The sequence below is a fragment of the Rhipicephalus microplus genome, chromosome 1, assembly GCF_043290135.1.
Source record: "Rhipicephalus microplus isolate Deutch F79 chromosome 1, USDA_Rmic, whole genome shotgun sequence".
NCBI classification, from domain to species: domain Eukaryota; kingdom Metazoa; phylum Arthropoda; class Arachnida; order Ixodida; family Ixodidae; genus Rhipicephalus; species Rhipicephalus microplus.
The window spans coordinates 33,039,825-33,055,309 of record NC_134700.1 but is presented as its reverse complement, the minus strand read 5'-3'; the positions used below and the strand labels follow the sequence as shown (position 1 = coordinate 33,055,309).

At 53.6% G+C, this 15,485-nt stretch overlaps 2 protein-coding genes across 8 annotated transcripts in view; both read left to right on the top strand.

The window, feature by feature from the left end:
• Nipped-A (Transcription-associated protein Nipped-A) overlaps positions 1-15,485 on the top strand; it is a 991,444-nt gene that overhangs the window by 782,874 nt on the left and 193,085 nt on the right. The window lies entirely within an intron of this gene.
• Positions 2,857-4,981, top strand: LOC142767545 (uncharacterized). Its single transcript, XM_075869441.1, has one exon. It carries the CDS (start codon positions 3,362-3,364, stop codon positions 4,979-4,981), a length of 1,620 nt encoding a protein of 539 aa, XP_075725556.1. The 5' UTR covers positions 2,857-3,361.

The window sequence follows — 15,485 nt, the reverse complement described above, 5'->3', positions numbered from 1 at the left end:
AGGGTAAAATAAATCATTATTATCGGTATTCGCCGATAGTATTCCAGGGATCTCATTCCTGCACTAACAGGATAAAATCGACGTAAATTGCGCCAAACTGCGCCAAACCGTCCATCTCAAGGGTCCGCAACCCGTGGCCCATTGCCCGTGGCCCATGGGCCGCATGCGGCTCACAGGGCAGTTTTATGCAGCTCGCGGAACGACATCAGAAAACTTGAAATCGCTAGACACTGTAATCGCGGCAGTTTTTAAATATAATTAATTATTGTTTTAAATACTGGAGACAGTAGTCGAGTCTAATTAGAAAATTGTTTACCTTCCTGCAGACAGGCCGTTGCCGCTTTCAAAAATTGGCCGCTAGTACTTCTGTAGAGCAATGAAATTCAACTTCATTCTTCGGTGGGACCGCTACCAAAGCTCCGATAAGCGCAGCTATAGCAGAGGCTAGAGATGTGTCACTGGTCACGACAGTGATTGCAGTGGTGTCAGTTCTGCATTGGTTTACTCACATACACCAACGCCATATATGTGTACTCTAATGGCAAAAGAAACCCGGTTGCAGCAAAGAATACCGTATTTACTCGCGTAATGAACGCACTTTTTTTCTCGAAAAATCGAAGCAAGGTAGGTGGTGTGTTTATTATGGGGGGTAGATTTTATGAAAACTTTTTCGGCATGAGCAAAATATGCTGTAATGCAAAAAAAAAACAGTTAAGTCACTTAGCTTTTCGCAAACTTGTAGACTGTTTGGAAAAAGGTTCTTTGTTGCACCTTACTCATCTTCGGTGGATCTTCGGTGGATTTTTTTTTTTGTTTTCCAGAAACTCCGAGACGCGACAGCAATGAGTGACTCTTTGCCACAGCAAATCCTGTCGTCGTCGCTCGAAAATAACATGCATGACGTTGGGCTTTAAGGTTTTGTACAATAAAACCTCGTTAATTCGAAGTCACTGGGGCCACGAGAAAGCTTAGAATTAGGTGGGTTTTCAAAATACCAGAACATACAAGAAGTGGGATGCAAGGAACTGAGAAAACTATTCAAAGTATATCAGTGCTCGTGGTTTGCTGTGCCGGATAGCTTGCGGCTCAAAAGGTCATGTTTTCTAGCAATAGCTGGTCTTTATTTTGCCGCAAACATGGAGGAACGATGGGCCCCGCTACTACCACCGAAATAAAACAAAAAAGGAAAAAAAAACGCAGTCGAGATCGATGGAAATGTGCACCTACAGAAAACATTACATCTTCACTGCAACACAGTAGTGATGTCCGGACAGCATGTTGCCTGCTCCTAACTTCGTCAGCACGTCATGATGCGACCATTTACACATTTTTTCTATTATAACTATGATTTTAATAATGGCCAGTATGACAAAGCTCGCGATGTGTTTTGGGTGGGAAAATGATCTTTGAAACTTTTGCACTTAGTTTTCGAACTAGGTGTTACTGGCAAAAACTCTGCTAGTTTTTGAAGTAGGTGTTACTGGCGAAAACTCTCGCCAGCAGTGCAAAGACGGAAATTGCTGAAGCAATCGGAAATTGAAGGTTCGCATACATCGCAATTTCTGCTAAACTGTCCTTTATTAATTTCTTTACAACCCCAGAAAGAATCCTGCTAATGTTAGCAAACCCGACGTACCAACACTCGCGCAAGCGCTGGGTGCGACAAACTTGCTGTGACGCTTCTTTGGTGCTCACAATGACCACAAGGACGGACTCGAAATAGCTGCTTATGCTTAACAAGCAGTCATCCGCATGATGAGTCGGTAAATGTCTATTACGGACTATTTTCTTCGCAGTGACCTTCCAGCTGGGGTGCTGAATTGGGTGGAGATAAAGGTGCATTGTTCTTTATTAGTTCGCTAGTTTTTTGCCTTCCGATGGTCGTTCTCTTCGCGGTGGATTGCTGTGATATCCGGTGGTGCGTACATTCTCTCTTGCTGGTTTATTGTTGGTAGAAATGAATAATGGCTATAACAAAGTAATGGTCATAAGGAAGTAAGTTAAACTTGCTTGTGACGAACCTCTATATAACGAATTCCTCGACATAATGAAGTTTTTTTATTCCCTGTTGTTGCTCCATAGTAGCACATGTATTTGCGACCTCGATTTAACAAAGTAGCAGAGGGAAACAACCTTGACATAAGGAATTTTTCCCACGGAAAATCTGGGAATTTTGCTCCATATTTGGGCATTTTGGTACGAGCATGCATCTTCCGGGGCTGCCCCGCCGCCGATGAAGCGCGAAGCGGGAACGGCACGCACGGCGCACTAAGCGATAGTGAGCATGAGGCGGGCAGGCGGGCCTGCACCCCATGAGCTGGCATCGCCGCAGCTCTCGCAACGCGAGCACATGCACCAGTGTGCCGCCCACCCCCTCCCATCTAAAAAAAAAAAAACTACTTTTGCGCATTGTAAGTGCCACGCTTTTCATTAGCGTGACATATATGGGGCTGCGCTACTTATGGAAGGCGCTTTACCGAACAGTTTGTGGGGATCTGAGGCGCGCCTGCGACCATTTCGCGGGAATTCCGCCACACGGCCACACCCTTTCCCTTTCCTGCTCTGTTAACACCACGTGGCGATAGATGGCGCCACGTGCGGGCACGGCGCGCACCACTGCGCGCGCCGATGGAGCGGTCTCTTCTCCGTTGGTCGGCGCCGGGTAAGCACGTGTTCTCCTTCGTCCGCGTCCCCTTTGGGAATCGCCGGACTGCAGCCTGCCTGGGGTGGCCTTGGGCACCTCGGCAGGCGTGTTTACTTGAGTGCTAGCTTCGGTAGCGTACGCTAAGCCCACAGCGGTGCCTAGTGCTTGAAGTGGTCGTACCACAACGAGCCGCACTTGCCGTAGGCCCAGCGCGTACGTGGTTTGCCCTAACACTCGCGACCAGGCCCAGTGGCCATCGTGAGAGTGCGCAGCATAGCCGCGAGGGACCTTTTCCCGACCGGCGTGTCAAAGCTCGCCATTGCCAGCTGCGACGTGCTCGCGGTTTTTCCCCTTATTGTGAACGTCCGCGTGCGGGTGCCTTTGCTACCCGCGTCCCGGGAGCGGACGTTGTGCTGTTGTTCGGGGTGCCGCCAGAGGCAATAAAGTGTTGTGTACTGTTACATTAGAACACTGTCTATTAGCCACGCCGCGCTAAACGCCTTATCAGTTGAGCGCGCGCGGAGCGCTACACGCGAGTGAACGGAGTAGCGGCCCTGTGGCTCGCTAAGCGTGAACCCGCGGTGATCGTCCGCTGCAGTTAGAGCGGGGTCACCATACTGGCGCCCAACGCGGTATCAAAGGCTCATTAAGCCTTTGATTAGTCTTAGCCGAGTCAGCCCGCCTTTGCGAATTAGACTCGCCGCGTTTACCCGCGTTATGTCTGCTCCGCGTGAGTTCTGTCCGCTGACGCTTTTAGCAGATACCGCATTGCTCGAGAACAGGGCCAGTGCCCTCCTTGAGCATCACAATCGCGCACCCTCACTTGTCACAAGCCCCAGTCGGGATGACACGAGGCGCTACGTATCAGCTCCCATTGGAGAGGTAGCGCGTTTTGGGTCCGGGGCCATAGCCCAACCCGAACAGTGCACAAGGACATGGACTACTACTGCTCCCTTTGGAATGCATGGTAGTTCCATGTCACAGCGCTCCGAAACGGCTCTCAGTGGAGCTTCCGGGGCGCAGATCGGCACCGCGGCCTCAGCCGTTGCCGAATTTTGCCCGCTGGCTGCTACGCAACCTAGCAGCCAAGCTCATTTCGAGCACGCGCCTGTACCGCTAGCCGCAAGCGGCCTAGCATTTTCACGTGAAGCTGCCCCAAGAGTCGGCTGTGAAAAACAGGCGCTCCCCAGAGTCGCGACGGCCGGTATCCATTTTGAAACCGCACCGCTTATCGAGCTCGGAGACAGTTCCCCATCGCTCGCCCGCGCCGCTAATGCACCGACAGCTTCCTTTGAAGCGGGCGCACAGACGCTGCTGCAAAATGCCGCCCAAATGATTCAGGCACTCACGGGGGCAGTCCAAACGCTTTCGGCCATTCCGAAACGCCCTCATCCCGCTGTCATGTTGGCCGTTCCGACCTACAGCGGGTATGGTGATCTGCAAAGTGCAAAAGATTACCTGGACTCCCTCGCACGTTATCAGAGAGCCATGGGTCTAGACGACGAGGAAGTGCTCGGACGCGTCGTCCCGGCAGCACTGACTGACACGGCGGCCAGGTGGCATCGGCTTTCCGGCCACCGAGCAGCAACCCTCGAGGAGTTCCGCGCGGCCTTCCTGCGCGAATTCTTACCCGCTGACTACGAGAGTAGGATGCGGCGCGAGCTCGAGCTCCGCACACAAGCTCCTGATGAGTCGCTTCAGGAGTACGTACGGGCGATGGAAGACCTTTTTTCTATCGCTGAGCCCAGAGCCTCGAACGAGGAGCGCGTCGAACGGGTGATTAGGCAGGCACACCCGACTTTTTCGGCGTACCTGCGCGGCAGTCGCTTCCGTGATTTGGAGCAATTGGCCGTCGAGGCAAAGCGCATCCAAGGCGACATTCTCGCCGCGCGTTCCTATCACCCGCCACCGCCAGCCAGCGAGGCCCTCGAACCGCGCTGCGCGTGGGGAGGGGCCATGACCCTTTCTCAGCGGCAACAGCCCGCCGGAGCTGCCTTTGCGGCTACCCCTACAGCTGGGCGCGCGTGGGAGATAAGCGATCGAGCTTTAGATCCCTACACGTGCGGGAGGCGGGCAGCCGGTGCTGCATCGCAACTCGACGCGCGCGAGCAGGGACGAAATCCGACCCAGCGCATCACCGGTGGTAACGGTCGTCAGAGCGGTTCCTTTGATCACGCGGCGAACCCACCCCGGCAGCTCGCAGCTGCTCCGTCGCGGGAAAGGGACCGCGATGGAGTGCGCTGTTTCCGCTGCCGTCAACGAGGGCACATAGCGAGGGAGTGCTCCGCGTTTGTGCCTCCTGTGAGGCAGGGAAACGGGAGCGCGGGCCGTTCGTGAAGGCACGAGCGGCCGAACCCTTGCTTCTCCCCTCTGCGTATCGGGCAAGCAGTCTTTCTGGTGCGCACGCGCCGTTTATTTCGGTCACCATTGTCGGTCGCAAATTCTCGGCGTTGCTGGACACGGGCGCAAGCGCTTCGTTGTTTGGCGAACAGGTGTTGTCCCACTTGCAGAAGCGCTCGGTGCGCTTGCGGGACAGCCGAACGACATTCACCCTCGCGAAAGGCGTGGCCCAGTCGGCGGGCGCCGCGAGGTTGACTGTCAGATGGGGAGGCCGAATGAGACGCGCGCGTTTCGTTCATCTTCTAGGGCTCAGTGTTCCTGTGATTCTCGGTCGGGACTTTCTCCTAAAAACCGGTATCGTAGTGGACATTGCGAATGGAGGCTATCGCGACGGACCTTTTTCCGAGCTAAAGCCGTTCATCAGCCCTCCGGCGCTTTCTGTTGCCTGTGCAGTTGAAGCGTCGAAACCGTGTCACGTGCAAACTTCGGGGGCAGGCCCCTGCGCTATGCACTCGTCGGCTGAAAATCCCCATCGGGATCGAGCGGCACGACACGAAGAGGCTCCGCATCCTTTGATCGCCTGTGCGACTCAATTGAATGATACACAGAAGGCTCGTTTGTCGGCACTGTTGCGCGAATACGATGAGCTCTTCACCGATCAACCCGGCTGTACCGATTTGGTGAGCCATTCGATCGAAACTGGCGACGCGCTTCCTTTGAAGTGTAACCCCAGGCCTGTCAGCCAGGCCAAGAGGCAGGTAATTGACGGCTTGCTGGACGAGATGCTCTCATCCGGCATTGTTCGCCGTTCGTCCAGCGCCTGGGCGTCTCCAATTGTGTTGGTGCCTAAGAAAGATGGCAGTCATCGCCTGTGCGTAGACTATCGCCGTCTCAACGGAGTGACTCGTAAGGATGCCTATCCGCTCCCCACGATTAGCTCCATCGTAGGAAACCTCGGCACTGCGCGGTATTTTACCACATTAGATGCCTCCAAAGGTTACCTACAGGTCCGGATGGGTAATCGTGACCAGTGTAAAACTGCGTTCACGTCCCACAGAGGGTTGTTCGAGTTTACTCGTATGCCTTTTGGTCTTTGCAATGCTCCTGCGACTTTTCAGAGACTCATGGACCGCGTCCTCGGGGAAGCAAAGTGGTCTTACTGCATGTGCTACCTCGACGACATCGTGATTTATTCACGAACCTTCGAAGAGCACTTGGCCCACATTGCCGATGTGCTCGGGAGGGTGAGAGCCGCCGGGATGACGTTAAATCCCGCAAAGGCCCAACTAGCGCAAATCCGAGTTCAGTTACTTGGCTTCACGCTGGGCGAAGGCTCCATTGAGCCAGATCGGGAGAAACTTCGAGCAATCCTCGATTTCCCCGCGCCCAAGGACGTACGTGGCCTGCGCCGCTTTCTCGGAATGGCCAATTTTTACCGGTCGTTCATTCCGTCCTGTGCCCGAGTGCAGGCGCCCTTGACCAAGCTCCTGGGTAAGTCAGCTGAGTGGCGATGGGGACCTGAGCAGCAAGAGGCGTTTTGCCGTCTGTCTAGCGCCATTGCGGAGACAGCGCAGCTCAAGCTCCCCGACCTGACCAGACCGTTTGTTGTCCAGACTGACGCAAGCGATCTGGGATTAGGAGCAGTTCTCCTACAGGAATACGATGGTGTGTTGCAGCCGCTGGCCTTTGCCAGCCGCTCGTTGATACCCGCGGAAAGGAATTATTCCGTGACCGAGAGGGAGTGTCTCGCCATCGTGTTTGCACTGCGGAAGTTTGATGTCTACCTGGATGGGACGAAATTTGTGGTGCAAACAGATCACAGCGCGCTTAGCTGGCTGATGCGGCTCCGTGAGCCTGCAGGCAGGCTAGCGCGCTCGGCTCTCCTAATACAGCATTATGACTTTTCAGTGCAGTATCGGAAGGGGAGCACTAACGTGGTAGCTGACGCGCTATCTCGTGCCCCAATGTCGACCAGGAGCCTGGATCCCGGTGCGACAACCGCTAGCGGTGCCTTTGCGCAAGCAAGCGGCGCGGGCGAAACGGCGGCGGAGCCGCCGAGTGGAGAAAAGGGTGAGTGCGGCGACGAGCAAACCCTTTCCACGGGCCAGGCAAGCAGCGCGCCGCGAAGCGGGCGAGAGGGGGAGCGAAAGGGAAGCGAACCCGTGACGCCAATGCGAGCGGAGGCGATGGCTGCAGTCCTGAGTGGGAACGATACCAAGCTCCCCTTTGGGAGAATGGGAATCGCTTTCAGCAGACAAGAGTTACTGAAGGCCCAGCAAGATGATCCGTTTTGTCGCGAGTTGAGCGACGGTCTCAGGGAGACGGAGCGCCGAGACGCTGCTGGTAGTGCGGCGGGCGCAGGGGGACGGGAACCGGCGTGTGTCGCTGGGTCCCCCGCGGATACATACTTGCTGGACCATGATGGACTCCTGCTGAAATACATAGCCACCGATGAGGAGTCAGTGGACCCGTTTAAGGTGGTTGTGCCCAAAAGTCTGAGAGGCGCACTGTTGCGAGCCTCTCACGACGAGCCCATTGCCGGTCACCTGAGTGGCTCCAAAGTTTTTGCGAAACTGAGCAAGGTTGTGACTTGGCTTGGCATGAAGCGTGACATTTTTCGCTATTGCCGTTCCTGCCACGTCTGTCAAACGGTGAAATCAAGGGGTGGCAAGCCGCCCGGCTTGATGAAACCGATTGTCAGTGAGCGTCCGTGGCAAGTAGCCACCTGCGATCTAATGGGGCCGCTCCCCAGGAGTAAGCAGGGGTTCATACATCTGATGGTAGTCGTTGATCATTTTTCCAAATGGGTGGAGCTGTTCCCGCTGCGGAAAGTGACAGCGCGAGCGGTGCTAGAGAGGCTACAGGAAGTGTTTTGTCGGTTCGGCTTTCCGAAAAGATTGATCACGGACAATGCGTCGTATTTCACCGCTCGGGTGTTTGGTAATACGTGCCGTTCCTTAGGAATAGATCACTGCACCACTTCGCCCTACCATCCCCAGTCCAATTTGACGGAGCGAACCAATCGTACGCTCAAACCGATGTTGGCGGCCTTTGCCGAAAGTCAAAGGGACTGGGCAGACCATTTGAGTGAACTCGCGTTTGCAATCCGAACCTCCGAAAGTCGCTCTACTGGTTTCTCTCCCGCCTTCCTTAATTTCGGAAGGGAGTTGGCAAATCCGGTGACCAGTGTCATGCAATGCCAGCTCGGAGACGAGGAAGAACCGGCAGACTGTTCTGCTTACGCTTCCACACTTCGGGACAGGCTTTGTCGAGCTCTCAGTAGAGCGAGGCAAAGTTTGGCATCGGCCAGGGCCGAGCAAAAGGCCCAGTACGACCGAAAACGTCGCCACCTTTCATTTAAGGTGGGTGACCTCGTCCTGAAGCGCAACCACGCTCTTAGCGACGCGAGCAAGGGTTTCTCAACTTCGCTCGCTCCAAAGTGGCTTGGTCCGTACCGAGTAGAAAAAGCTTGGACTCCACTCGCGTACTTGCTGAAAGACCCGCTTTCGGGAAAACTCAGCCGTGCCCATATCGCAGACCTGAAAGCCTTTGCGTCAAGGTCTGACGAGCCTGCGCCAGCGCCCAGTGGCTCTTCGTGCAAGCAACGGCGCACCCCTGGTGCGGCGGACCGCATTCGGACCACACACCGGTATAATCTGAGGAAGCGGTCACCTTAGTGATTTCGCGCCGGACGGCGGGCTTATTTCCGCAACCGAAGGCCCTCATTTTTACTTTCTAGTCTCAGTTAGCTAACTTCTTTACAGCCAGTGCTTGCAAAGAAGTCTGTTCCGCCCAGCTACTGCTGCTGATTGTCATTTGAGTGTTGTTTACTTGATGTTTTTTCCGTGTTTTCTTTTTTTTTCTTCTCGCTGGAGGAGGGGATTGTGAATTGATGCTTTAGCGTGGGGAGAGGGACAAATGACACTCTGCGCTTCCCTTGCGGTGCGCGTTTGGAGAGACCCGACCATCGGAGGTGTGTGTGCGTGTGGCGACAACTTAAAAAGCCACCGACCCCTACACCACTTTGGACTCTGGAGGTGTTCGGAGACCTGCACGAGGCCAGCTGTCGCAGACGCTGTGCACGACTCGACCGACGCCGCAGGACGCCTCGCAGCCAATGGATTTGGCGACCATTATTCCAGCAGAAGGGCCGGCTGTCGCAGCGAGGTCCATCCGAACATCCACCGAGGCGGCGTTCGTCGGACTCGCAGGGCTGTCGTCAACATCGACGAAACGAAGGTGAGCCCGTTCCTCGCATGAAGGCCTCAACCAGAACCCTCCCCTTGAACTCTCGCATCCACGCAATCACCCAAGTCAGACATTACGTGACGCTGCCCCTCCGAGCCGTGGACGCGCTCTTGCGTGAGCATCATGAACTTCCGTTACCCCTCTTCCGCGGAGCCCTTGTATTTGTCAAGTGTATTCTTGTGTTGTTTATTTTTTTCTTCAGCAGCAGTTGCAGAGCGAGGCTGAGGCTAGCTGTTGCCCATTGCATGACGCCTTTGCATGCATGGGCGACGACCGGCTGCCTTTGCAGACCGGTATATAGGGTGAATTAAGGAGAGGAGGATGTGGGGATCTGAGGCGCGCCTGCGACCATTTCGCGGGAATTCCGCCACACGGCCACACCCTTTCGCTTTCCTGCTCTGTTAACACCACGTGGCGATAGATGGCGCCACGTGCGGGCACGGCGCGCACCACTGCGCGCGCCGATGGAGCGGTCTCTTCTCCGTTGGTCGGCGCCGGGTAAGCACGTGTTCTCCTTCGTCCGCGTCCCCTTTGGGAATCGCCGGACTGCAGCCTGCCTGGGGTGGCCTTGGGCACCTCGGCAGGCGTGTTTACTTGAGTGCTAGCTTCGGTAGCGTACGCTAAGCCCACAGCGGTGCCTAGTGCTTGAAGTGGTCGTACCACAACGAGCCGCACTTGCCGTAGGCCCAGCGCGTACGAGGTTTGCCCTAACACTCGCGACCAGGCCCAGTGGCCATCGTGAGAGTGCGCAGCATAGCCGCGAGGGACCTTTTCCCGACCGGCGTGTCAAAGCTCGCCATTGCCAGCTGCGACGTGCTCGCGGTTTTTCCCCTTATTGTGAACGTCCGCGTGCGGGTGCCTTTGCTACCCGCGTCCCGGGAGCGGACGTTGTGCTGTTGTTCGGGGTGCCGCCAGAGGCAATAAAGTGTTGTGTACTGTTACATTAGAACACTGTCTATTTGCCGTGCCGCGCTAAACGCCTTATCAGTTGAGCGCGCGCGGAGCGCTACACGCGAGTGAACGGAGTAGCGGCCCTGTGGCTCGCTAAGCGTGAACCCGCGGTGATCGTCCGCTGCAGTTAGAGCGGGGTCACCATAAGTTTTCCGCGGTATCCGTGTCCGTGGTCCGTGTCGTTCGCTCTTCATTTTCGACGCCGTGCGCGCATTCATAGTTTCACTACGCACGCGAGGTGTCGCCCCCGAAGACATTCAGCTTTTGCTTTTTTAAAGGCGATGGTCTTTCTTGGGGCCCTCGGCAAAAAAATTTTGGTATGTCTGTCTGTCTGTTTGTAGATTTGTCTGTTTGTCCACCCTCAACGATACCCTAAACGGCACCAGATGATACCCCAAACGGCCCACTCTATCTGCAGCGCCCACCAATATTTCTCAAGGCTCAGCATTCATACGTGTGTGATATTCAATTAAAGAGCAATTATTGCGCATATTTTGAGGCACCATAAGAAGACGTCAATATTCTGTATGTCTTTTACTAGAAAAGGCATACATAAGTAATTCTAAGGACTGTAGCATTTATCACGCTGCACTCACCATGCAACACTTGCACGAAAAGGCAAGTGTTTCCAACGCTTGTGACATTCTACACCTAAGATGACACGATGGTGGCACCTACCTGTCGCCTCGCATTCTACACCTTATCACCTCCAAGACGGGTGCGCACGCCGCGCACTTCGTTTTGCAAGATAACTGCCAGATAGTGCTCATGTCTCACGTGTGACACAGCACTTCTATAATAGAATTTACCGATTTTCTTGTACAAAACATCAAATAAACGTTTTCATCAAATAAACGTTTCACTCTCTCTATACGCAAGATTATTGTCTTTCGAGCCCAGCTTGTCACGATGCGCCCACACGCACTTATCTCCCACGCGTATTTTGCTATGCGATTGTGTGGCGGGGAAGGTAGATGCTTGTGCGCGCGCTTATCTGTCGGTGGGGAGAATTCCACTTCTTGGACTTTGACAGGGGTGGTAGCTTTCAACTCAGCAAGTGGCCGTGACCTCACTGAAGCCAAGTTTGCCGCAGTGAGTTGATTTTTTGTCCATCCATGCGTGGGACTCCAACGCTCTGAGGCAGCCTCTACACGGCTGCTGCTACTGCGGCATAGTTTCCGCATCCCATACTACGGGCCCAAAGCCAGCATCAGTGCAAAGAGCTCTCAGCCTACTAGGACTCTTTGTTGATGGAGCATTCAACCACCGTAATGCCGTCTTCCAATGAGCAAAGGTGTCATCGCCGACGGAGAACGCCGCCGAGCATTGCGCGGCAGTAACAACACCCGAGACGCACACCGTGGGGCTGAAATCTTATCCAGCTTTCACCAGGTCTTCTTTTGGACAACAAAATGACATTTTGACTGGGGAAAGAACGGAGGACGATGCTGCCTCGAACTGTCCTGCTGACCACACCGATGACGACGATGCAGGTGGCAAGACCGTCATCAAGAAGCGACGCGCCTGCAAAATGAACACCCACAAGGAAACTCAACCAAACGAGAGCATCCCGGGCGTCTTTCAGCGCAATGTACGCAAGCAGAGTGGGAACCAGCATCTGCCTCGACTTCCTATATACGATGAAAACATCATTCTACGCCTTCATGGAGGGCTTTGCCTTCATAGGTGGACGTGCCCTGAACTCGCCCACGCTCTCTGAAGTGCTGCTGGTTTGACTACAAAAGACCGCAAGGACATCATATTCCGACTGCAACCACTGCAAAACCTAGCGATCATCAGCATGCCCCAATCCCATGTGGATGAACGTTATACAGGGTGCGGGAGCTGAGACTCGGTGAGCGTGTTTATCCCATCACAACATAGTTTGCGGCTCCACACAACTCTCGTAAGAGTATTGTGCCTGGCATCGCGCCCGGTTCGTCGTCTTCCACACCAGTAGATGAACTTGTGGCCCCTGCAACCCAAATACTTCAAGCACGCATGATGGGTCAGACCAACATTACGTTAGTCACTTTCAAAGGATTGAAGGTCCCTTGCTACGTACGCTTCTACAGGGCCGAACTGCATTGTTACCCCCATCGTCCCCGACAAGTGGTTTGCAAGATTTGCCTTAAGCTGGGCCATCGGGATGACCATTGCCCTACACCAGATGTCGTGTGCCCAACGGGTGGCCCCGACAACCCCACCCAGTCGCATCCGTGCACTCACCACTGCAAATCCTGTGACGGACCTCACCCTATGCGGATCCAAACTGCCCTTGGCGTGAGAGGCAGGCACTCAACAAAGCATGGGTGCAGAAAGCCCTCGAAAATGAACTGCGAGAACTCAAACCCTCCAGTGACCATACCGTGTCAATCAAGACAGCAGAGACCTGCCATTCACTCACCTTGACGAAGGCAGAAGAGTCGGTCGTACTCCAAGAGCCGAACCAAATTGTGTCGCAAGTCAAAGACCCGATTTAAGTCCCGGACCCGCTTGAAATTTCGAACTCGCTTCAAGTCCCGCTCCTGCGTGGAATCACTGCGTCCATCGGAGACGCGCACTCCTCTATCTACACGACAACCCTGCAATAAGGCTTTGCAGAGCAAACCTGTTGGCAAGGAGGTACACGCTTTCTCCGAGCAGCAGCGGGCCCCGGAAGGGAACGCAACCAAGGTGACTCCTCGGGAGGTAGGTCAGGTAGAGGGTCCCCTACAGCCTGCTTCGTCCGGCCGATCACTCCCCACCACGTTCCCTCAGATCACTAAATCCTCGACCCATAATCCTCTCGCGGAAATAGCACGCCTATGTCGAGACATGGAGGCACGTTGCGAACGTCTGCAAAAGCATATGGACGCGCTGGTAGCAGAAATGGGCACCAGTATGTAGGCTGCACTCGACAGGATAGAACGCCCCATGGAAATCCTTCAAATTGAGATGATAGAGCGTGTCTAGTAATGTATAGAACACACGCTCGCATGTACCACCGCCGTGCCTACTACTAGGACTAAATTTGGTCAAATCTTTCAGCCGTCAATAGCCAATGCGAGTGCACGGCGCTCACACTTTTGCACACGCCCTTTCATTTCCTCCCGCGATTAAGATGGCGTCATGGTACACGCCACGATGAGTGGTGTGGCAACGGAACTGCAGGGGATTCTGCCAGAAGCGGAATTCTCTGCAGCAGTACGTAGCCGTATCCACTGACGCTTCCGATGTTATCCTCTTACAAGAACCAAATTGTTCGCCTTCTTTATCAGAAGCGGAATCTCCTGCAGCAGTACGTAGCCGCATCCACTGACGCTTCCGATGTTATCCTCTTGCAAGAACCAAATTGTCTGCCTTCTTTATCAGGCTACAACATGCTCTTGGGTGCCTCTCCTCTTGTGGGAGCCCTAGTGTCGAAACATATTACATGTCTCGTGCATACCACTAGTAGTGAAATCCCTCAGCAAATAATCGAAATAATTACGCAAAGCTAAAACAGTGAAAGCTTGTTTTTATTAAATGTGTACAGTTCCCCCGTTCACGTACGCACTGCTTTCACCGCCTTCTCACGAAATTCGGGAGTTTTGGACGGGTTCGTGGGGTGTGTGAAGATTTTAACGCTCCACATACAGTTTGGGGTTATGTCAAATCGCAGGCCAAAAGAACACGCTTGTCGAATATTTGTAACATGGGATACACTTTACAAACTGACCCAGAGCGCCCCACTCATATTGGCAACAGTATATCGCGTGACACCTGCCCTGACCTCCTCACCTTCATATGCAGTTCGGGCCCGGTGGTAGCGCATGGTCCTCTCTGGAGCACCTTGGCAGCGACCACTATATAGTGGCGGCCATTCTGGGTGCACGTTAAAGAACCCCAGGTGGTCGAAATTTCTGGAGCCCTCCACTACGGCGTCTCTCATAATAAAATGGTGGTTTTGGGACGTTAAACCCCACATATCAATCAATCATGGCGACCATTCTACCTCTTGATGGTGCTCGGAGGACCGAGGGGGGTTCGCACATTACAGACTGAGTCAAATTCAGGGAACGTCGGCAGGACCCGCCTGAGGGGCAAAGTTACGAGCGATGGCTTGACTCTCTTACTCAAAATATAGAAGCCACCACGCGCACATTATGTACTACCGTCGAAACACCAGGCATTGACCCACACTTGCTTCATCTTTGGGACGTGCGGAGAACACTGACACGGCGATGGAAACGCCAATGTCTGAATCATAAACTGAGAAAAAGAATAGATCAAATTATGCGCAAATCTCAAGAATATGCGGCGACTCTCACCAGAAATAACTGGCGAGGATTCTGCAACCTGCTTTCAGGAACATTAAGCACCAAAAAAACATAGTAGATTCTTCGATCCCTCACAGACCCCATCACCGCGAAAACAAGAACGTTTCGACAGTTATTACACATCCTAATACACGAGTATCGGGACGACCCTCCGAAATTTTTCAGTGAGCTCGAAAAACATTTCATTCTGACAGGCTTTTCATTCTGACTATTCGCACATAGGCGAGACAAATGAATTGTTGGATGTAGATGTCACGTATTAGGAAGTACGGGTAGTGTTACAAGATCTACACCGTAACACGGCACCGGGAGCAGACCACATTCGGTTCACCACACTCCGCGACCTAAGTGATGGGGATATCACCCACCTCACCAGTATATTCAATGAATACTGGTGCCAAGGTTCCCTTCGCCAAGTGTGGCAACACGCCGATATTTTGTTGATTCCCAAGCTGGGAAAACCAGTTCAGGTTCAAAACCTACGTTGCATATAGCTAACCACCTGCATTAGTAAGCTGATAGAGCATGTACTCTTTAGAGGTCTGCAGCTCTTCTTAGAACAGCAATCTTTCTTCGCACATCCTCAATTCAGATACCGAGCTCAAATATCGGCCAAAGATGTACTGTTGCAGCTACGAGAGGAAGTCCTAGGGTCTTCTTCTCACGCCCAAACGAGAGCACTCATTGCTTTAGATTTGAAAGGAGCCTTTGATCATGTTGAGCACGATCTCATCCTTCGCAATCTAGCCGAGTCACATTGTGGAACTCGAATGTATAACTACATCCGCTTATTTCTTGTGTGATCGTATGGCCACTGTGGGAATGGAACCGCATCAGTCTGGTAATATCCACCTTACAGAATGTGGGACACCACAGGGCTTTGTTCTTTCCCCTGCATTATTTAATATCGCGCTGGCAGAGCTTCCCGCTTGTTCGACAAGATCCCTGATGTCGCCCATGCTACTTATGCGGATGACATCGCTATTTGGTCAAGATGGGTC